General features: G+C 40.1%; 1 protein-coding gene and 1 long non-coding RNA gene across 4 annotated transcripts in view; one reads left to right on the plus strand and one right to left on the minus strand.

Annotated features, from left to right (window-relative positions):
* LEF1 (lymphoid enhancer binding factor 1) overlaps nucleotides 1-23,039 on the minus strand; it is a 178,471-nt gene extending 155,432 nt beyond the window's left edge. For 2 of the 3 annotated variants that reach the window (XM_089668491.1, XM_089668492.1), the window contains exons 1-2: nucleotides 21,819-23,039; nucleotides 714-771 (exon numbers count right to left, since the gene is read on the minus strand). In XM_089668491.1, coding sequence (XP_089524617.1) covers nucleotides 714-771; nucleotides 21,819-22,031 — 271 coding nt within the window. In that variant the 5' untranslated portion in view covers nucleotides 22,032-23,039. Of the gene's footprint in view, nucleotides 1-713; nucleotides 772-4,521; nucleotides 4,584-21,818 lie in introns of those variants that run through there. The other variant, XM_089668493.1, reaches the window with a different exon arrangement.
* Nucleotides 23,040-23,730: 691 nt separating this feature from the next.
* LOC149469884 (uncharacterized) overlaps nucleotides 23,731-24,784 on the plus strand; it is a 305,391-nt gene continuing 304,337 nt past the window's right edge. Inside the window, exon 1 of the long non-coding RNA XR_016311486.1 lies at nucleotides 23,731-23,946. This is a non-coding gene — a long non-coding RNA (uncharacterized LOC149469884). The remainder of the gene's footprint in view (nucleotides 23,947-24,784) is intronic.

Raw genomic sequence — 24,784 nt, forward strand, 5'->3', positions numbered from 1 at the left:
CTCCTCTTCCCTTGGCCATTCACAGAATTCTGTGTTTTCTGTTAATGGTTCACAGGATACACAATGTTCTGTGAATGGCCAAGGGGAGAGAAGGGTGATGAGCTACACTGACACCTTCATGTATGAGAGCAACAGCTCTTATATGTACAGCCGGCTGGAAGTACAGCAAGGGCTGCATTATCTGGCATTAAAAAAAAGGATACATTTTAAAGCACAGAGCAGTAACCTGGACCTGGCATACATCTCACCCAAGGTAACTTTTATTTTACACACAGAAATTCAAAAAGCTCTCTGCTCTGAGTTTTCCTGTGCAATACATTTGGTAGTCCAATTTCCACATCACTGCTTTTAAAAGCATGCTTATTATGTGGTACTGAGGAAAATGAGGGCAATAATCCAGGCTATTGAGGGCACATATATAATTTAGGACTATCAGGACCAAATCTACACTATATACATATGGTCTTGAGAAAGATGGACTGAGTTCTGAAACATTGACAGTAAAATGCTGTTGCATTGATTTATCTCTGCTGCAAGACCCTTGAGTGCTTGCATTCCTGTTTTAGGTTTGTACATTATATACATAAAAAAAAGACTGTAAATACCCTTTAAAATAACATTTCTTGGCATTAGTGCCTTACATGAAAAAAATAGTAGATTATTTGGTTCAGAAACACAAAATGAAAGATTCAACTGAAATACTTTGAACTCACCATCGTCTATGTGCTCTCTAGACTTTTCATGATAAGAGTCTTGCCTTCTTCTGGATATCTGATAAATACACAGAAAGGAGTTATTGTTATGTTATTGACACTCATTGTAAATGCATATAAAGAGCAAAGTATAAATCCCTTTCTAAACCTGAGCGTACGTAACAAGTCCACTAATGAAAGTGAATGGCTTCTGTGGCAATGCACACCTCTTTCGATATGAATTTTGGAGCTTTAGACAGAAAATGATGGACATCCTGGTTTCCACATTCATGAGAGCAGCTCAGACCCATTTAACTCTTTTTGGACTAATGTCAGATCTATTCTGTCATAGTAAATTATTTACCACAAAAGTACAGAAGCATACTCATTCCATAACCAACTACAACAATTAATTAGCTTTAAAGAGATACAGTCACAGAGGAGATTCCACTGCAAAGGAATGCACACATCCTATTAATTTTGGTAAACAATCTGAACTCTTTCAAGTTTTCTGGAATTCAGGTATCACTGTTATCCCCATGCAACGATTACCAAAGCTGGCGCACCAGCCTTGTGCATTGTCTTTAAAAATTCATTTATTGTATAAAAAATGGCAATATACTCACAAAGGATAACATGTCAGAGACACATCATATGAAATACAGCAAGGTCCAATCACACTCAATAATATCTGTAATAGGATTAATAGACCTCCAACACACTGACGCGTTTCGAGGCCTTGCCTTTTCCTCAGAGCCAATTTCGCCTCGAAATGCGTCAGTAAGTTGGAGGTCTATTAATCCCATTACAGATATTATCCAGTGTGATTGGACCTTGCTGTACTTCATATGATATGCCTTTGACATTTTATCCTTTGTGAGTATATTACCATTTTTTACACAATAAATGAATTGTTAAAGGTAATGCACAAGGGCGGTGCGTCCTCTGTTTTGTCTCTGTGTATAAAGATTAAAGCTGGCCATACACATGTAGGATTGTGATTAAAAATATTTGTCTTCGAAATATATGTATGATTTTTGAATGGTTGGCCAGCTCAAATCAACGCTCATTATCATGTGTAGTGATGAAAAAAATTCAAAGAAGCAGGATGGACATTTTTGTTTCAAATTTTAATGGCTTTCAAACACAATTACTTGACTCAATAATGGCAAGAAAGAATGCTCTAAAGAAAAAAATGTCAGAACTTTTATATGAACATTAGGATGGAATTCTCCTGGCATATGGTCAGCTATAGGAGATCAAATCTAACCATCTACATTTGGTTCTTGGAGAACCTTTACTTCACAAGTTGTACTTGTATTTTTACAGATCACAGTTCCCAAAAAGTCTTCACTATGTTGGCTGATTTACCAAACTACCTAAAGTACTACTGTCTGTTTTGACCACTAAGCACCAATTACATTCAAATAGTTTATATATAATAGTTTATTGGTTGCTAAGGGGAAATTGACATGATGAAGGTATTAAAAAACAAATATCTTTACTAAAAATGGTCCAATCTGTTTCATAGCTGGAAATGTTAGGAGCACTGCAGCTTTTTCTTGGTACACACACACACACACAAAATTCAAAGTAGAGGATTATATAAGGCTGGCTAAACCTACTTCTGCAAGAGCAAATCAAGTCTCATGAGACCAATCAGGAATGCATTTGGCCATCCATGTGCCAACTGTTCAGGAGATGAGGAGAGTAATCATATGATAGCTGCATACATGTACCAGTGGGACCATGGAAAGAACTCCATCAAAGCCATTTAGGGCCCAAGCAAATGGCCTTAAAAGTTGTCAGCACACCATCAGCCTTCTTCTACAGATAATCCACTCATCTAGATCAATATGACAGAACATCATCTTAAGGTGTCTGACGGTCAATTTAAAAGAAAACAGGCATCAACCAGGTTGATTTTTTTAATTTTTTTTTAGCTGAGTGTCAGTATGCGGTGTGGAAAGCCCACAACAGAGAGGCGTAGCTGCATTCCCCCATCTTAGCTACATTGACATAAACGTGCATGCTCAGGCATGTAACAAGTGGTTTCAGGTCTATAATACAGGTAGTATCCTGAGTATACACATCAAACGCGGCACAAAAAAATATACGGATATAATTAACATGCTCACCGACAAAGCCCTGGCGATAAAAGTGTCCTATTAGCAATGCATTTCCTTCCTGCACTGAAGCCAGGTAATAGATAATACATTTACTAAATGAGGGGCACTGCCATCTGACAACAATTACACAGTTTGTATCTGTTCATTAATTCACTTCCTGAGCATTGGAAGTCCCAGATGTGTTAAAATAAATATTGTCTGCACTGTGCTGGTTTTGTTTTTAACTGCTGCATTTGACTAAATATTATTGTAGGATTTTCATTTACAGCCAGAAATACGTTGTAGATTTAGGGCTCATTCGCACTGACACTCCTGTGTTTAGCTTTTCTAAATGCAGGGGAGTAATGTGGGAAATTTAAACAACTACTGGTACATCCCAGATAATGTTTTCCTGCATTTAAGCCTGGCACACGTGCCAAAATTCGGACAGATTTTGGTACGTGTTTACTGCTGTTTGTTCAATAGAATCTGGTTTAAATGCATATTTATTTATTAAAGGTACTTGTATAGCATTGTCAATTTATATATATATATTGTACATTCACATCAGTCCCTAACCCTCAAGGGGTGTACAATCTAAGGTCCCTAACTCACATTCATACATACACATACTAGGGCCAATTTAGACAGGAGCCAATTAACCTATCAGCATGTCTTTGGAGTGTGGGAGGAAACCAGAGTACCCAGAAGAAACCCACGCAGGCATAGGGAGAACATGCAAACTCCAGGCAGGTGGTGCCATGGTTGGTATTTGAACCAACGACCCTAGTACTGACAGGTGAAAGTGCTAATCATTTAGCCACTGTGCTGCATATAAACACAAGTTTGGCACTGCCAGTGTATGAGCTAAGGTGAAGATACACTAGTAGAATTTTAGGCAAACATTTGTACAATTTTTTTTACAGTGCATGCTATGACTTGACGAATGTCATTCAAAAGTAGTTTTAAAAAATTGTCTTTTAACATTCGATTTTGCAGCGAATGGACTTTCCCAAACGAAACCCACATACACTGTTACAAATCTGTTTGAGAAAAATTTTACATCCTGCTTCTTAAAATTTAAACACAATTGTGTTCAAAAACAACTGTTGATTTGCCAATTAGAAAATCAAACATTCATTCTTAAAACAAGAATTTTCAAATGAAATTCTACTAGTGTATGACCATCTTTGCTTTTAAGTGTAACAGAAACTAATAAAATGATGAAGGCAGTGAGAGAGAAGCCCACTTTATTCAGGTGATGATTGCTATATTGGTGGTGAAAAATATACCAGTAGAATTTTGTTTGAATGCTCATATGTAAATTCTGAAAAATCGCTCGTCAGAGGATTAGAAAGCCCTTAATATTTCTTCCAGACCTGTTACTTGAATGGAATCCCAGACATATTAAACAGGTTTCTTTTGTGCCTAGAACATGTGCATTACAATATGTATAATTTTTACCAAACAAAACCACATTAACAGAATTTTATTTTTTCCAAAAAAGTGTTTTCATCCTGCTTTTTCAAATTTTGTCATCACTATGATTGTGAAAGAAAGTCAATTCGACCCCGCTAACCTGGAAAATTGAATGAACATTCCAAATACAAACATTTTTAAACAAAATGCCTAACTCAAGTTAGTCAGTAATACTATATTTTGGATAGCATGTAGGCAATCAAGTTTTCATTTATCACAAGATAATAATTTAGTTTACTTACTATAGAAATGGTATCCAAAGATAATGTTTCCATAGACATGAGATGATGGCCACTTAATCCATTCAATTGTCTTATAAAGCAAAAACCTTATGTCTATAGGTAGTGTATGAAATTTCCATTTGACAGATCTCAGGAAAGAAACTGGGCAGTGGTTTCTATTGTTCCCTCTTAGAAATACTAGCACTCTGCTCCTTATTACATACGCCTACACAGGAACACGTGTGACCCAAATGTGTTTCCGTTCAAAGCTGGCTAAAAGACATCTGTGGATGGTGAAATTGTGTCTCTATGTTCAGCCTTCCCAGGGTATCTGTGTTCAGCTACAGACAAACCTCACACTCAAGATTAAGATCTTGCAATCCTTAAAGCATTACTAAAGACTATTTTTTTTTTTTAAATTCAAATTTTTTTTTTAATTAAAATGATAAGCAAGGTATACTTATTTGCTCTGTGGTATTGCACAGAGTGGCCCCGAACTTCCTCTTCTCAGATACCCTGCTGCCACTCCTCCTCTTAAGTGTGTGCCCCCACAGCAAACGCTTGCTATGGGGACAAACGTGTGAGCTCACTCCCAAGCTGGGCTGTGTGTGCCTATAGACGCAGATAGCGTGGCTCAGCCCTGCCCCTTTCACTGGATTTGATTGACAGAAGCAGGAGCCAATGGCTCCTGCTGCTGCCTCCATGTTCAGTGAGGAGAAGAGAGAGAGAGCAGCGATGCTGTTCTTGGTGACAGCGCTGAAGTGAGATCAGGTAAGTATTTAGGGAGAGGATGAGAAAACTAATCTTGGAAGGTTTTTTATCTTAAAGCGGAGTTCCACCCAAAAGTGGAAGCTCCGCTTATCTGCCTCCCCTCCCCATCTGCTGCCACATTTGGCACCTTTTTTTTGGGGGGGACGACAAGTACCTGGTTTTGACAGGTACTTGCTCCTGCTTTCGGCTCAGTTGTTTACTGGCAGGATCAGTGACCAATTAAATATTAAAGAGTGAATATTAAAGAGGAATTCCATCTTTCTCATCAGAAATTATATTTTTATTCCTTGGTAATTGTTCCATGTATAAATTAAAAAATAGATACTTACTTAGACCTGCAGAAATCTTGCTAAATCCCCTGTTTATGCACAGATGTGCCAGGTCTCTGCCTTTCAATAGGACCTAACAGGCTAAGTGTGTTTCTGCTCAGGGGTTTTACTGTGATTTCCTCCATGTGCAAACATGCCTTGAGTCTCTTCCAGACCCTACAGACCCCTATAAACATCATTTTAGGATCTGATCTTTCCTATAAAACTGTCTTAAACCTGTCATCAGGGGCGTATTTACCACAAGGCACTTGCCTAGGGCGCCATTTTTCAGGGGGGCAGCACCTTCCCCCAGAAGAAGGGATGGAAGAAGGGACATGCACGCCATGGGAACCAGGTGGGATCCAAGAGAGGCTGCAAGCTGCTTGATGGTGTATTTAAAGCCTGACTCTCATTCCCGGGGATGTCTGGAGCTGTGAAGATGGGTGTCTTTCTCTCTATCGCCGGGGGTAAATGTCAGGCTCTCTCCGCAGAAGGGGGAAGGGGGGGTGCTGTTGGTTGGTGTCTGTGGGGCAGATGATTTTTGTGTTGCCTATGGCAGTACAAAACCTAAATACACCACTGCCTGTCATACACTGAGTTATCCTGTTGCTTCGTCCCAGCACTAGGCAATAGGTTTTATGTCAAATAACATTTTTACAAATATAACCATTTCCCTCCTTGTTCCCTTCCTCTCTTTTCTTCCATCAAAACAGATCCGTAAGCCTAGGTTCACACTGATGCGATGCAGAATTTGCAGCATTTTCTGTGCGATTGCACCCCGTTCATGTGAACCGCTACTGGTGTGTATGTTAACAACACCCTGAAATCGGTCTGCAAAACACGGTGCGATGTGCAGAATTGGATCGCACAGGTGTGAATACCCATACAATCCAATTCTAATGCGGACCAAAAAAAGGGTCCTGCACCTTTTTGGTGCGGATGCGGTGCGATCTGAGCCAAACAAAATGTATGGCTCCAATAGCACCGCACACAAATCACATGTGATTTGCACAAGAATGCGGTGTGGTTCCTGTGAGAATCACATGCGATATACCGCACCGCACAAGTGTGTATCCAGCCTAAATCTTATCTATTTTACACGTATGTTCAATGATCTTTCATTATATGTTTCCTGTTTATAATGCCTCCTTCACAACAAGGTTTCAGAATTTTTAAGGTGTCTTTAAACCCAGGAACAAAATTTATTGTACAGCAGCATACCTTTCCTTAGATGTGATTGTTTAACATTTTCTTTTTTTCACATTTTTCTTCTTTATTTTCACCTGGAGATCCTGCTAGGAACAAACTTCCTGTTCTAGGGTGACAACTATATTGTTTATAGAAGCAAAAGCGTTGTCAGCCCTAGAAGGGAGTGCACAATAAGTATATTATACCCCTCTCCATAATATAGGAGAAGGTGTTTTGTAGTCAATAGATATGGCTGGAAACAATGCTAATGACTGTCTGTAGAGGAAGAGAGCACAGGAAGTTGTCAGCTTACAACATTTCTGGCGTGATAAGAATATATATATATATATATATATACAGTTGTGTTCAAAATAATAGCAGTCAGACATCACTAACCTGATCAATCACTGTTTTTGGTAGAAATGATATTTCTACATGGCAAATAATTTACTAGCAGGTGTAGTAGAGTAATAGAAATCCAACAGACCCAACAGTCATGACATGCATGCTGCTGATTTTGTGTAATTGAATCACTAATTGAAAGGGGCATGTTCAAAATAATAGCAGTGTGGAGTTCTATTAGTGAGGTCATTCATTCTTTGAAAAACAGGTGGCAATTATTGCCCTTATTTAAGGAAGGAAGGCAGCAAATGTTGTACATGCTGGTTGCATGTGCATTTCTCTCTGAAATTCTGAGGAAAATGGGTCGTTCCAGACATTGTTCAGAAGAACAGCATACCTTGACTAAAAAGTTGATTGGAGAGGGGAAAACATATAAAGAAGTGCAGAAAATGATAGGCTGCTTAGCTAAAATGATCGCAAATGCTTTAAAATGGCAACCAAAACCTGAAAGACGTGGAAGAAAGCGAAAAACTACCATTCGAATGGATAGAAGAATAGCCAAAATGGCAAGGACTCAGCCAACAATCAGCTCCAGGAAGATCAAAGAAGGTCTAAAGTTACCTGTGAGTACTGTTACAATTAGAAGACGCCTATGTGAAGCCAAGCTATCTGCAAGAAGCCCCCGCAAAGTCCCACTGTTGAAAAAAAGACATGCTGAAGAGGTTACAATTTGCCAAAGAGCACATTGACTGGCCTAAAGAGAAATGGCGCAACATTTTGTGGACTGATGAAAGTAAGATTGTTCTTTTTGGGTCTAGTGGCCGGAGACAGTTTGTCAGACGACCCCCAAACACTGAATTCAAGCCACAGTACACTGTGAAGACAGTGAAGCATGGTTGCGCAAGCATCATGATATGGGGATGTTTCTCATACTACGGTGTTGGGCCTATTTATCGCATACCAGGGATCATGGATCAGTTTGAATACATCAGAATACTTGAAGAGGTCATGCTGCCTTACGCTGAAGAGGAAATGCCCTTGAAATGGGTGTTCCAACAAGACAACGACCCAAACACACCAGTAAATGTGCAACATCTTGGTTCCAGACCAACAAGATTGACGTTATGGAGTGGCCAGCCCAATCCCCGGATCTTAATCCAATAGAAAACTTGTGGGGTGACATCAAAAATGCAGTTTCTGAGGCAAAACCAAGAAATAGAGAAGAACTGTGGAATGTAGTCCAATCATCCTGGGCTGGAATACCTGTTCACAGGTGCCAGAAGTTGGTTGACTCCATGCAACACAGATGTACAGCAGTTCTCAGAAACAGTGCTTATACAACTAAATATTAATTAAGTGATTCAAAGGAAAGCAAAATCTTCAAACATTTTTCAGTTTATATAGTTTATATATGTTTGAGTTTGTAAAGAAAAATGCAAACACTGCTATTTTTTTTAACAGTCTAATATTCACTTTTCTTTAATTTTTTTAGAGGAACAACACAAATTTGATATATTTTTCTTCATGTTTTGATTTGGAATAGAATGTGTAGTGTTCCCAATGTATTTGTGAGTATGGAAATAAAAGCTATTAGAAGGATTTTGAGCTTTATTCACTTTTTTCAACACACTGCTAGTATTTTGAACACAACTATATATATATATATATATATATATATATATATATAGTATTTTTTTTTTGCACTTAAGAAACAGAAAATTCTTTCAAAGGTATATTTAATAGACCATAGGGAAAAAAACAAGTGAAATTTATTATAACAGTTTACATACACTTTGACAAAACTCAGGGTAAACAAATGACAAACCAGATCTTCATTTGATTCAGTACCAGGGTCCTACTGACATACTGTATGTTGCAATGTATTATAGCTACATAGTCACATTGAACAAAAGTCTCCAGCTTTCTAAACAAAGGGCCAGTTTTGTGTGCTTCAGACTTTGGAAGGGCTGGATTGTAGCCATTATGAGAGCAAAAAATGCCCTGGCATCAGTCGGAGAAAACAATGTCTCAGACTTGGTGGTCAGTGGGAGTAAAAAAAAAACACCTGTGGTAGGTAGAATTAGAAATAATGCACCATCCTTGGTTCAGTGGGAGAAATAGTGCCCATCGTTGGTGTCAGTAGGAGGAATAGTGCCCGTCCTTGGTGTCCGTGGGGTAAATAGTGCCCATTATTGGTGTCAGTAGGAGGAATAGTGCCCCATCATTGTTGTCACTGGGAGGAATAGGGTCCATCTTTGATGTCAATGGGATGAATAGTACTCCATCATTGGGTGGAGTATGTCAGTGGGAAGAATACTGTTCCATAACTGGGTGTCAGTGGAAGTAATAGTGCCCCATCATTGCTATCTGCGGGAGGAATGGTGTCCCATCTTTGGTGTCATTTGGGAGGAATAGTGCCCATCATTGATGTCAAAGAGAGAAATTGTGTTTCATCTTTGGTGTCAGTGAGAAGAATGCCCCATTGTTGGTGTCAGTGGAAGGAATTATACCTCACTGTTGGGGAATAGTATCAGTATCAGTGGTAAGATCAGTGCCCCAAGGGCAGGATAAAGGCATGCAAAGGGCCAAATCCAGCCTGCAGGCCACAGATTGGAGGCAACTTATCTAGTTCAACCAATAGAAAGCCTCCATATACAGAACTCTATACCCACAGTTGACCCAGAGGAAGGCAAAAAAACCTATATAAAGCATGACCCAGTTTGCTCCAGCAGGGAAAACAATCCTTCCTGATTCCCCAGAAGGCAATCAGATACTACCTGGATCAACAATCATTGGTGGTATTACCTATAAATGTTAATATCCAGTTATTATCTGTGCATTTAAAAATACATCCAGTTCGTTTTTCACTCTACTGAGTTGGTCAGAACTAGTTCCTGTGGAAGTCTTTTCCACATTTTCACAGCTCTTAATGTGAAGAAGCCTTTACATATTTGGAGGTTAAATCTCTTTTCCTCCAACATAAAGAGTGCCCCCTTGTCCTTTGTCCTGACCCTAAAGGAAATAACCCTATACGGACCACCTATGTATTTAGACATGGTGATCATATCTCCCCTTAAGCATCTCATCTCAAGAGAGAATAAACTCTGATGAGATAATTGATAGCTCAAATACCTTGTTTGCTTCCAGTCAGGGGCGGACTGACAACTCATGGGGCCCCCGGGCAATAGGGGATCATGGGGCCCCTGTGTCCTTGCCCAAACTCAAAAAAGCCTATGAAAAAGTTACCAGGGGCATTACATGGGGCCCCCTACTGACCCTGGGCCCTCAGGCAGTGCCCGAGTTTCCATATGGTCAGTCCGCCCCTGCTTCCAGTCAAATGCCCTACGATATATTTTTCCAATATTGTCTGCAGCTAATACTACTAGCACTGCATGCAGAAAAATTGTCATTTGACTGAGGCAAAAATGTTTTAAAACTTTTAAAGAAATGTTTAAACTTTAGCCTGGGCTTACCTCTGATACCCAACAAATAAATACCAAATAAAATAAATACCCCCAAAAGCCTAACTTGTTTTAAGTGAACATAGGCTAGGAGGTAAAGATTAATGTAGCTGATTTACTCAAGGATCATGTTCACCTAGGCACGATCATGTTCACCTAGGCAGGATCATGTTCACCTAGGCAGGATCATGTTCACCTAGGCAGGATCATGTTCACCTAGGCAAGATCATGTTCACCTAACAAAGCTTTGTCCAATCATCCCATTATGTGCAACTGAAATTCCTATTTTTCATAGTCCCTGCACATGATTGGTTATTTCAAGTGAACACTTCACTTGGTAAGTGAATATTTTCTTCTTTAACAAACCAATCCCATTGGCTAGATCAGTCTCATTTTGGTCAGTAGTACAATGAGGGGCCTAATTACAAAACTGAACTGTTAACATATGTTTAGCTCATTGAAACTTCACAGGAGGGCACAAGTCTCCTGTGAACTTTTTCTTTCTGTCTGACAAGACTCTATGGTGCCTGGCTGTTGTCCTCTTGTGCTTTTACAAAGGGGGAGGGATTTTACTGTTCTGCATAAAAAGTGAAAGCTGTTTATTCAATCACCACTTGACTCATTAGCTTCTCATACATATATGTATACACACAGCTTGTGGTTCTGTGGAAGTTCCAAGGTTTTCCCCTTTCCTTCAAACAAAATTCAAAGAACTGCAGCATGGCTATATCATTACAGGGGTTAATCTTAGATTAGATAGGCTACAAAAAGTTTACATACAGGCAAAAGAAAGCAGACATACAGCCTCAAAAGATAACAGAGACTCCAGTCATTAGGCAGACTCTGCACTGCCCTTTATGATGTTGGGAATGAATTGTACTTTTTATTTGCAAGGTTTGGAACATGCAGTAAAGCCCCGCACACACGTTGAGAATATCATACAAATGATAGTCTCCATATTGAAAATTAAGAGGTTACTAAAGTTACGAAAATTCTTGAACAACAGAATAAAAATTCGGAAGTGATGTAATATATTGTGTTGTATTTTCGGACAAAAACTGCACTGATTAAGTGGAAATCATACGATCTGGTAACGTACAGGAAAAATGCTCATGCTTGTTCCTTCAAATCATTTCAGATGAAAGCTGTGTATTAGCAATCAGAATATCTGAAGATCTCTTCAAAAGCAGTATTTTTCATATGATTTTCTGATCGTGTGTACCAGGCTTAAGCTGGCAAACAAGTTATTACATGTTCCAAATTAACTTACTAGAAATTGAGATGCTGGCCACTTATCGGAGATAAGACCTGGAGGTTGATTTATTAAAGGCGTTGACAACCTTCACTCAATAAATGTTGTGAATATTCACTTCAATTATCCAATCATGTGAAAAGTGAACTCCTGTTCATGTATTTCATCTGCACATGATTGGGTATTCAAATTGAACACATATTTACTTTCCACATTCTTGGATAAATGAAGGTTCCCAACTCCTTTAGTGAGTCAGCCCAATGGTTTTAATATCAGCTTATTCTCCAAATGGTACAACACCCTTAAGCAGCAGTCAATGGTTCCTTCCAAATGGAATGGTTGCACACTATTTCACAAGAAACCCTATTGTAAGTAGTTTTTGCTCTTTGGTTGATAGCTATACTTCTGTACAGTTTTACCCTCATGTGAATAAACTGTTTCCAGAAGGCTGGAAGTGTTATTTGAGATCTTTATCACTTAGAAACCGTATTATGAATTGTCTATTTTTTCATACTCGACCAGACCTAAACAATTCATTCTAGAAACTTCACAAAAGTAGAACTAACCAGGGGTGGACTGACCATTTGGAAACTCGGGCACTGCCCGAGGGCCTGGGGTCAGTAGGGGGCCCCATGAGATGCCCCTGGTACCTTTTTCAAAGCCTTTTTTAATTTTGGGTAAGGACACAGGGGCCCCATGATCCCCTATTGCCCGGGGGCCCCATGAGTTGTCAATCTGCCCCTGGAACTAACTGTCTAACTATACTTTCCAAATGTTTTTCAATTGGTACTGGCCATACACAATCAGATTTTTTTTCACCCAGCCAATAGACTGAACAAAAAAAAACCTGTTTCCTCCATCCATACTAACAGTATAGACCGATGGACCTCCCACTGCGGGCTATTGAATTCTGACATCTGGCACCAATGGCTGTCAGAATACCCAACCTGGTCTTCTTCTGATTGGTGCTGTTTGGCTGAGAATTTTCCACCCAATCAACTTATGCTGCCAAGTGGTGCTGAGAGGAGACAAAGAACCACAATTCAAGCCATGTATGGCAGCCTTTAGAAGCTGATTAAGTAAATGGGTCATTTTCTAGTTTGTGTTTACTTCATAGGGACAATCAGGCTCAGGAAAATGTCTAGTTTTATACACTTCCTTAACCTGAAGGAGTGTTTGTAATGAATACATGCTAGAGTAAAGACCATCCGTTTAGTATATTAGCCCTTAAAAAGAACAATATTCTCTAATGGCAGAGCTATTTAAAGAGACTCTGTCACTTTGTCCACTAGAGTGTCTTTCTAGCACACCCTCTGATCCACTTATACTTACCTTTACAGTGCTCACCTGCCACCTCCTCTCACGAAACTGTGCACAGGCCTCAGGAGCAAATTTTCAGGCCAGAACACATGACGGAGGGGGTGGTATCATTAACCCCTGGATATGCTCCAACACCATCCAGCGAGGAGCTTATTATGTGGGTATATCTGGGTCAAGGAGTGAGTTAGTATGACATTCTCCCTGGAATTCATAAACGGTGTCATAGGTACCCTTAGATATCTGTCTCATGGTAGTTTGACAACCGGCGGAATTTGCGTCAGATTCTTGACATGTCAGGTATATATGAATCTGATGCAACGTTCACAGAACTGTCACAAGCATCTCTCCTTGGAGACAGTAATGGAAACATATCAAATATCAGAAAAATTTTGATACAGAATTGTGTGTCACAAAAGATGTGATACAATCAACAAATTACTCCAACATTTGTCAAACATTTCAGTACTAACAATGAAAATGTTGCAAGGTTTTTATGAATTTGGCACAAGGCTTCTACTACATCCACTCCATCAGAAATATGTTTGTTGTAAATGCCTGATTAAATTGCCCCCCCCCCCCCCCCCGTTATTTTGTAACCCTTAAGGGTCCATGCACCACTGTCTCAAAAAAACTCTAGTGCCCTTGGTAGAAAAAAAATGCTCATTTTGAGCATTTATTGTACTAGCGTTTAGGCGTGTTTAGCCTTTTTTTTCTGCCAGGAAACTGCTCTCAAAAACACAGAACAGAAGGGTTTTTATTCTGCCTCTAAAAGCTGAGCTTAAAATATGCCTTTAAACATCCTGGTGTGACTGGACACAACACTGGATAACATTGAGCTGCATCTACAGGCAAAATGTTAAACTCCTCTAGAAGCAGAGTTTGGTTTAAAATAGTGTGCATGGACCCTAAATAGGTAAAGTCAGAAAGTATCTTTAAATTACCTAAAATAACCTATATCAATTTCTAAAGCTGGGAGGGCTGTAAATATGCAAACTAACTGATCTTTTAAACTAGACATGTTATCTTCACCCATCCTGCTTTTAATGAAACCTGTATCAAGGACATCTGGAAGCCCTATTGCTGACCTTTCCTCTGAATATATACTGGCTCTCTGGCTGTCATATTAATTCAGTGGTATTGGTACTTTCAATAAAACTGATCCAGAACAAATATGAAGATCAGAAGTTCTAAATTCACTCTGACTTTCCTCATCTACATACTTGTTTCAAGGCAGTGGGGTTGATTTACTACATGAATTAAGGCTGTTTACCTTGGAAAGTGAATGTTCGCTTGGCAAGGTGAATGTTAGTGAATACAGTGAACCTTTTCACACTTTAAATACCCAATTGTGTGCAAGAAAAATAAAGCACATGATTAGGTATACAAAGTGAACACAGCTTCTTCTTATTCTGTAGAGTTTGCTTTTCTAGGAGAACATCCACTATTCTTTAAGTAAAAAAAAACCACAAGGTCTCAAAGTATTGCTGGCAGAAACAACCAATCAGCCACCATGTTCAGAAGAAATTCAACAATGGTAGCTTCCGCATTTCTCTCAGTAAAGGTTTCCTTTAAGATGGGTTCTTTGTCTCAGCCAGCCCCCCTCTTCTTGGCATCTACGACACACTTTGAAGAAATGCCCATGTGCTGCTCCTATTTTTGATATTTCTCCCACATTTCTTATGGCTTTTATGGGCATGGAAACCCTGCGTACATTTTTTTTTCTCTGAAAGAGTTGTTTTTCTGAAATTGTACTGGGTTTAGGTTAATAATCAGTTTACATGGAAAGACTGCTTAGCAGAGCACCCTGTAATGTCTTAGTAGGACAGGGTGATAGATTATATTTGGATCCAGAAATGTTAACACTGCAGAACCCCCAACAAGGAACAAATCTACCGTACTTATCAAATGAAAAAATCCTATACATTTTCATATACTGCATTATTCCTTCAGTTCATGGTGTTCTCACATCATCCTTGCAGCAGATAAATGCTATCTAATTGATAACATAGATGATATGTAAGCTGATTCAGTGAGGTAATATTAGGTGTACTAACGATATGCACAGCGCACTAATCCATAATAACAACCAATCAGATTTAGGTTAACTGTTGAACGATCCATGATGGCTGATTAGCTACTATAATCCACATCAACCTCTAGATCCTCATGTTATGAACATATTAAATAACTAAATGTTAACATTTCACTGTTTTCTTCAGCTATTTCTGGCCATTGACTTTAGGGAATGACTGCATGGATGATCCAACCAGGGGCGGACTGACCATTTGGAAACTCGGGCACTGCCCGAGGGCCCGGGGACAGTAGGGGACCCCATGAGATGCCCCTGGTACCTTTTTCATAGGCTTTTTTGAGTTTGGGCAAGGACACAGGGGCCCCATGATCACTTATTGCCCGGGGGCCCCATGAGTTGTCAGTCCGCCCCCCGGATCCAACTATTGTACAATTTCTATTGGACCAGTTCTAGACTAAACAGGAATGCTCTGGTAGCATAAGCATTCCTGGTCTGGCATTATAAGAGGGAGGGTGGAGGCACACATAAACAGTCACTGCGCAAATGTATCTCATTGGAAGTGACTACGATTGGGGAAGGTTCGTAACATTTTGATTGTACCAAAATAGGCCAGAGGTGGAGAATATCATCTAATGTTTATAGGCACCCTTAGGGTAGTCAGAGATATTGGTCTATGGCAGGGGTGGGCAACTGTGGCCCTCCAGCTGTTGTAGAACTACAAGTCCCATGAGGCATTGCAAAACTGACAGTTACAAGCATGAGTCCCAAAGGCAGAGGCATGATGGGACTTGTAGTTCACTAACAGCTGGAGGGCCACAGTTGCCCACCCCTGGTCTATGGGAATCATTAAGATGGTAAGAAATGATGGTCTATGGCAGTGTTTCTCAACCTTTTTTTCAATCAAGGCACCCTTTAGAATTCTGCACAATCTCAAGGCACCATTTAAAATTTTGCACAATCTTGAAGCACCCAATACAAAATGTAAAAATGAAACTAATAGTTTTACAGAATGCTGCAACATCTGCACATGTGGGACACCCAACGTTGGAGGTGATTTATTCTTTCAAAGCAAATATACCTTTGCACACTGGTGCTGACTAATATTCCATTGTTTCTCTTCTTTCTTAGGTTCTCTCTCTCACTGACCCTAGTGCTGATGGAGAGGGGCAGGGGGAGGGCAAGCAAGGATGCTGTGCAGGTGCCCAACGCCCTCCTTATCAACTGATGACATCATTGTTTTTTTTTTATGTCATCTGCGGCTAGAAAGTTGTAATGGTGCACAATGAAAACCTTTGGCTTTGTGCAACTAAAATGCAGGCTTGACCCAACTGCTGGCTTGTCTAAAATGTTTGGGTATTTTGTCAAAGGACCCCTGAAGAATCCTGAGGGCACCCTTGTTGAAAAAGGTTGGTCTATGGGGTGGTAAGAGATGTTGGCCTATGAGCACAATTAGGTAAGAGATTGGTGGATCACTGATCAACAGAGATGAGACAGTTGAAAGATCTTCTTGTTATCAACAAGAATGCTGTACCATCATACCCACTTCTGTGTTTCAGCTATATGACAGTGAGTGACAGTTATATCTTAGCTCATGCAAACTAGATGATCTCTCCCTTTGCTATGCTTAAATTATCAAGGAACCATAACATGCAATAGTTAATGCTTGCATGTTAACTCCAAAAAAATATGAATATTGCAGTAGATGCTCACATCAACTGCCTCTCGTGGAATAATCCGGTTGTCAAAGACCCCTTAGGCTGGCCATGTACAGCTCGATAAATGCAGCATCTGATCTGAGCATTGTTTGTAATAATTCAGTTTGTAATAATTCAATAATTTAGTTAAAAAAACACATATGATTGTCATAAATTGTCCTTATTGCACAGATTCTGAAAAACCTTTTTGTGACTGATAGTCAGTCATTCTTTTCTCTATGGAAAAAAGCTTTTACTAAGTGTTTCCCATGCGCTGATTGAACTGTATAGAAGACTGTAGTATTGCACAAGCTGTGGACAGGCAAGTCTTTCACCACCTGCCATCCTCAATGAGATATCTGCTTGTCTATGATTGACCCTACTGTACAGTTTTACAGCTGACTTAACTTCCCGAGTGTGAACTCTGCAATATTGTATTTGATTATGCTGAAATAAACCAAATGATTAAAATAAATATAAAGTCCACAAAAGCTTTCATCTTTGGCACTTGACACCACCCCTACTCAAGCTGTCTGACCTCAATGTTAGACTAAGACCTGTGGTCAACTTTGGCTCATTTGTAAATCTGTGGTCAGCTCTAGCATCCTGTTTTCTTTTTCTTTATTGAACATAAATTTGGGTCCCCGAGTTTACTAGATTAGTTTAACATTTACTGAATATACCAATAGATTACTTTTATAGGAGAAGTGATCTAAAATACATTTTACAGGCATAATGAAGGGAATGATGGGAATGTCAATTTATTACCATACTTTTTTCATGTAATTAGCTATACAGAATTACTGACATATTTTATCTCATGTCTTTTATCCAGTTTTTATTACATTCATACAAATAGAAAATGCAGTCACTGAGAAGCTTTATGGTCTACTAGGGGATTAAAAGGGTTAATGCATGTATTCAGTTTATTACTACCTATGTATTGTCCATCAAATGTCGCAATTAATGTCACCATCATTAAAAAAAAAAATATCACTGAAGACAAGTGGACATTTAACTGACTGTCAGTAAATCGGGTGATAGTCAATAAAACAACTTTGAACTGGGTTAATAAGGATTGATAGATATAAAAAGGCAAGTTAGCCACAACAGCCAATCACATATCAGCTCTCATCTTTCCAGCGCAGGTTAAGCTGTGGACAATCTGACTGCCTCCTTTTGAACCACTTCCAGTTTTCCGCTTTGACACTTACTGAACAGCCCTCTTTGTCTCACATTTACTTGCAGTTAAACATAAGAAGACATGTTCAAGGTTTATGATCACTGTTGCATTAAAAAAAAAAAAAAAGAGTTGAAAAAAATTCATCATTAGCAGGTTAGAAAAAAAATCTCAACCCGAAATGTGTGACTTTTGTCAGTAGGCATCTCGCCAAGAGGAGAGTTAGGACATCAGTGTAAGAAGGCATGTAATAACACAAGATGGCAGAGTGCCAGGATGTGTTACTGATAGCCTAATCTTACATACTGGACACACACTGGGGTGATTTACTAGTGCTTTCCCAGTCCAGCAATTCTAGGTTCTGTTTAGACACCCCATCAGGTTAAGTGGAAATAAAGAAACTGAAACTTGATAGGCTGTTTGAAGTGAACAAAGACTTTCTGGCAAACCTTTAGTAACCTTTTAATCTTCCTATGCATGACACTAAGAACAACAGGCAATGAGAGCTTGCTGTCACTGCCGAAATCTCAGATCTACCAAGACCTTTTCCATTATCTGCCGACAACTTTGTGATGTAGTGCATACAAAGTGAAGGGCCAGATCCCTTTCCCATGGAGGAAAGGGTACAGTCACTGAGATCTTTTAATATATTGGAATGCTGTTACATGCTTATTATCACTCAGGTATTAACCCATATACTTCCGCATGCAGAAAGAGATGCCTTGATTCATGACATCACGTGTGCAGACCGTCTCACTACTACTGTGTTAGTGACATATAAAGCAATCACTGTCAATCAGTATGTATATTCAAAATTCGCTATATAATGTGTACATTTATATATATATATATATATATATATATATATATATATATATAATGTTTTTAATTAATGAATTATTTATTTTAATATGCAGAGAAAAGAATTTGCTTTGCTGCCTTATTACCTGGATATCTGTAACTGTTTACATGGCCATATTATTAAACAGGCAAAATGCCCCATGACCCAAGTCCCCCCAGAATTGTGGGCCCACCAAGAGACTTCCGAGTGTTAGCACTTGGATTCTATAAACTAGATCCTGGAAGAAAAGGGATCTGAACCCCGTGGAGCTCTAGGAAACCATAAGATCCCTTGTTTTGAAAAGCAAAGTATGGTATTGCAATTGGTGATTCTTGTGATTGTAAATATTTTTAGCAACTCTAAAAAATATATACAATGTAATGTTTTGACCTAATCATTCCAGCCTACCTAAATCATTGCTATGTTTTATGAATCCTAACAGAGCTGTGATCCTACTTAAAGGGACCTAAAATATATCTAAAACAATGTTTTTAAATTTGGATAGAGTGTTGAGGGAGTTAGAACCCCTGTTGAGTTTTTAACGCTGTCTGTGCCCCCGTTAAGGTGATTCACCCTCTCTAAATGTACAAATCACCTGTGCTCCCGGGAAGTATGTAAGGGGAAATACTAGATTTTTTAGTTGTCACCAGAATAGAAATAGAGAGGAAATATTCCTATGGGGACACTGGCTTCTGTGACAACTGTCTAAGAGGGAATTTTCCTGTCATTAGAAAGATATTCTTTCACTTCCTGTTAAGTCTACAGTACAGAAAATGAAGGGAAATCTTCCCAATGACACACAGATGGCAAATAAAATCATAAATGGTAAAATCAAACATCCAAAATGAAAAAAAAGTATTGACTTGAAATATACTTTGAGATTTAAATCTCCTCATAAGGTGCAATCTGGAATGAAACCATTTAGCAGGGCCCACTAGAAGATCCTGTTCCATGGGCCCACTTATGTATTAAAACAACCCTACCAGTGGTCCTTGCACATATGACAATGCGTACATGAAAAGTGGTGGTGATGTTTTTTGAGACCACAGGAGCACCTAGTTCACAGGAGGTCAGGGAAAGCACTTTGCTGTAAAGCCTAAAAATTCTCATGTTACAAACAGATTGTGGATATGAAGTGAACTGTGACATGGCAAGATCTGCACCACTAAAGATCATAGCTTGTGTGTGAATGCCTAGGCATTCTGACTGCTCTCTTCCTTATTATTTAAAGTAAACAACGAATAGCATGCAGAAAGCCTTAGCAACTAATCAGCTAGCATCTTCCACTATCCAACTGTTTAGAAATGACCACTTCAAGTGCAAAAGGGCATGATTCATGAAAACTGGAAATAAATTGCAGTTTATATCCATGGCAACCATATTCCTTGGTCCTACAAAAGTGATGATGTTACTCACAGCAACCATTTATGCTATCACTATCTGTTATTGAAGACCGCTCCATTTTTTTTAGTTTTATTCACTCAGTTTAATTTGGAAGCAGATGGAAACTGGTTTACTCCAAAATACTCTAGTATTACTAAGTGATTACAAAGGATGTAGACTAGCCATTCTCAACCAGGGCACCAGGGCTCTGTGGAACTAAATTGTTCCTCCGGATGTTGCTTGGGTCTCCTTGAGCTGTAGGTGGTTGACCTCCCATCTGATGATGCATGCATACTTTTGGGGCCAATGCCACTTGGCAGAACTAGGTGCCAGACATCAGTGATCTTTTTACCTGTCTGAAAGGGTGGCATTCTGACCACCAATGTAACCGGCATTCTTTCTAGTGCCCCCAATGTAAGGGTTCTATTCTTCCTACTCACCACCAATGTAAGAGTTCCATTTTTCCTACTGAGTACTAATGTAAGGGATCCATTCTTCTTACTGACCACCAATGTAAGAGGCATTCTTCCCACTGACCCCCAATGAAAAGGTCCATTCTTTACACAGACCACCAATATAAGGTTAATTCTTCCTAATGACCACCAATGTAAGGGACAACCTTCCCACTGACTACCAATGTAAGGTCTATTAACCACCAATGTGAATAGCATTCTTCCCATTGACTATCAATGTAAGGCACATACTTTCTACTGACTGCTTACGTAAGGAACATATTTTCTACTGTCCACCAAAGTAAGGGTTTCGTTCTTTCCACAAACCACTAACATAGGGGTCATTCCTTTCACTAAATACTAGTGCAAGGGGCATTCTTCCCTCTGACCACCAATGTAAGGGTTCCATTTTTCCTACTGACCACTAATTTAAGGGTTCCATTCTTCCTACTGACCATCAATGTAAAAGGCATTCTTCCCACTGATCCCCAATGTAAGGGTTTAATTCTTCCTACAGACCACCAACATAAGGGTTCCATTCTTCCTACAGCCCACCAATGTTAGGTTCATTCTTCCTACTGACCACCAATGCAAGAGGCATTCTTCCCACTGACCCCCAGTGTAAGGATTATATTCTTCCCACTAACTACCAACATAAGAGGCATGTTTCCCATTGACCCCCAATGTAAGTTGTATGTTTCCCACTGACCTCCAATTAACTAGTTTTAACAGGGGTTCCACAAGATCTGAAAATTATGTAATAGGATCCTCTGTTTAAAAAGGTTGAGAAAGGCTGATGCAGACTGTCAATACTATTCAAGCAGAGAGTGGCATTGATGTGCACCATGGCTAAAGCAAAGTCTCAGACAAACTGACATTAACATATGAAAAAAACACATAAAGGACCTACTATGCAGGTATAGGCACCATCCCCTGCTGGTCAGTGTCACATGGCTGCTGTTTGTCTTACCTGTAAACTTTGAATGATCCCTAGGACAATGCATTAGCTAACTTTATACAATGCACATGATCTGAACCCCCCACCCCAAATGACCACCCATAGGCTTTCTCCTGCCACACTGACTTGTAGTTACCTCGTGGCTGTTAGGGGTGATTTCAGTCTCATTGACCAGAGAAGACTTGATATCTGCCAGGTCCCCCTCTTCCTCTGGATGGCTGATCTCTGCATAGATCTTCTCCTTTTGGGGATCCCCTTCATCCTTGAATGGGATCATCTCATCAGTGGCACACAACTCAGGGTCTCCACCACCTCCATTGCCTCCCCCTGCTCCAGAGAGCTGAGGCATGGCTCTGTGACAGAATACACCACTACTGTTCACAGAGGATTAGAAATCCAACCGAACCAGCAAACTTTCCCCCCACCCCAACCAGCAGCCCCAAGCAGGGTAATCCGAATTACTGGGCAGGCAGCTGTGCGATCTTCTGCTCCCCTGCCTATAGATCCAGGGCTCACGTGTGATCAGATCCTGGGGCAAGCTCACTCTTCAAAGGGCTTCTTGTGTTACCATCGAAACTTTCTTTTTTCTCTCTCTCTCTCTCTAGCGTCCCATGAAAAGCGACAAAGAAAATAAAAAGTTTGTTGTTAGTGTGACTAAGAGTGGAGCGAAGTTTGTCCCAGCCTATGACTCAGGGCTGAGTAAACCAGAAGGATGTCTGAGCAGAAAAAAAAATAATAATAAGTATAGCAAGTATATGATCCTTCTTTTTCCTTGTAGTCTTCTGGAAGGCAATGGGGTCCTCTGTGATGACCCTAAAAAAGGCAATGGGGGTCTTCTGTGATGACTGCGACAGGCAATGGGGTCCTCTGTGATGACCCTAAAAAAGGCAATGGGGTCCTCTGTGATGAGTCTGAAAGGCAATGTTGTCCTCTGTGATGACCCTAAAAAGTGCAATGGGGTCCTCTGATGACTCTGACAGGCAATGGGGTCCTCTGTGATGACTCTGACAGGCAATGGGGTCCTCTGACAGGCAATGGGGTCCTCTGTGATGACTCTGACAGCCAATGGATCCCCCTTTGATAACTCTGTAAATCAAGGAGACCCCTGTGATGACTCAGGAAGGCAATGAGCCCCCTGTGATGACTGGCCAGTGAACGGGAACCTTTGGCTCTTCCGTTAGACCCTCTGATAGAACTCCAGGAAGCCTCCCCAACTTATTCCATCCTCTTTTCTGGGACAGGTCCTCTTGGTTGTGTGTGGCTCCCTTGTGCAGCAGAAGTCCTGCACTACCTCTGGGTGGGTTAGGAAGAAGGCAGCCTGGTTATCCCTGTGAAATGTGAAGGGGCAAGCAGTGTGTGTTTGTGTAATGTAACTTTAACATCCCCCTCCTCCTGTGCCCCCCTCCCTCTCTCCTTCCTCCCCCTTCTCTCTCTCTCTCTCTCTCTCTCTGTCTGCTGTAGGGGAGGAGGCGGTGGAAAGAGATGAAAGAGAAGCCGCCGCACTGATTGACAGCTTGCTGATAGAGGAGGGAAACAGACACACACCAGCTCAGCAAATGAAGGGGCAGGAGGGGACAAGATGAGAGTGGAAGGGAGGGAGAGGAAAGAAAAAAAAAAGAAAAAAACTAGGGGGAGGCAAACAGTCCAAAATGAAATACTCCTAATAATAGCAATTAAGGGAAACAGAAGAGAAATATCTAATAAGTAGGGCAGGTGTGCATGTCTTGCGAAGAAGCTTTCCAGGGTTCACTTTGCATGTGATCAGCTGCACACCAGCTTCATGGCAAGGGAGGAGTGACGTCATTCAGACACCCCCTCAATCTGTCAGTCCCATGTCACAGCAACACTGTACACGCCAAAGTTTCTAAATGACATAAACAGGATCGTATCAAATGCAGACAGCATCAAATATGAAAGAGCATACTGAAAAAAGCAAACCTGCAACAAACAAAAAAAAGTAGATGCAAAAAAAAGGTATATAGAAATGTGGATTGCACGCTGCCCCCCCCCCAATAGGCAAGTGTTCTAATACCCCATCTCCCAGAGGCATGCAGCTGGAGAGAGCTCTCCTAATGTTGGGTGGAAGACTAAGCTGAGATCAAACAGAAATAACACCAAGCAGATTCCCATTTGAATGATGAAGGATAGAGTCGTTCCTGAGAAGCGGGGATCTCAAGAGGTTATTATTAGCAGAGAGAACGGGGGAGAGGAAAGCTGGTAAATCTAGGAGCTCCTATTAGGAAAAGGGCATCTGGGATGTGGAGGTGAGCATGTTCATGGCACCCTCTTCACTGGGACCAACTGCACCACTCACTGCCCCCTGCACAACTCTCAGCACACAAGGGGCCAATCCATCCTGGCAGATCACATTCACCTCCATCCCTCTGTACAACCCTGTGTGCAGCTCGTCCTAATATACACCCTGATGTCTACTGTACATACCATCCATTCTCACTTCAAAGTCACACCAATCCATTATGCTGAATTTCTCTTAGTGAAATATTTTGTGTTAGTTGATCATGAACAGGCTTTAAAATCCGATCGTGGTACTGTATATGTTCTGTAATATTACTTGTTTATTATCTCTTTAATATTGGCTATGTCTTTCTTTGATAGTAGATATTATTTTTTATATTAGCTATGCTACTTTCTTTTTTGTCCTTTCTTAAATATGTTAGCTATTTTCTTTCTTTCTTTCTCTCTCTCTCTCTCTCTCTCTCTCTCTCTCTCTCTCTTTCTTTTTTCTTTATTTTTCCTTCCTTCCATCCTCCCTTTCTTCGTTTTTTTCTTTAATCTTAGCTATATTATTTATTTCTTTTTTTTTGTTTCCTTCCTTCCTTCCCTCCCTCCCTCATTCCTTCTTTCCTTTCCTCCTTCCTTCGATATTAGCTATTTTCTTCTTTCTTTCTTTCTTTCTTTCTCTCTCTCTCTCTCTCTTTCTTTCTGTCTCTCTCTTTCTTTCTTCTTTATTTTTCCTTCCTTCCATCCTCCCTTCCTTCGTTTTTTTTCTTTAATCTTAGCTATATTATTTCTTTCTTTTTTGTTTCCTTCCTTCCCTCCCTCCCTCATTCCTTCCTTCCTTCCTTCCCTCCTTCCTTCGAT

Source organism: Staurois parvus, unplaced genomic scaffold (genome assembly GCF_062004578.1).
Source record: "Staurois parvus isolate SC_StPar_1 unplaced genomic scaffold, SC_StPar_1.0 ptg000058l, whole genome shotgun sequence".
NCBI classification, from domain to species: domain Eukaryota; kingdom Metazoa; phylum Chordata; class Amphibia; order Anura; family Ranidae; genus Staurois; species Staurois parvus.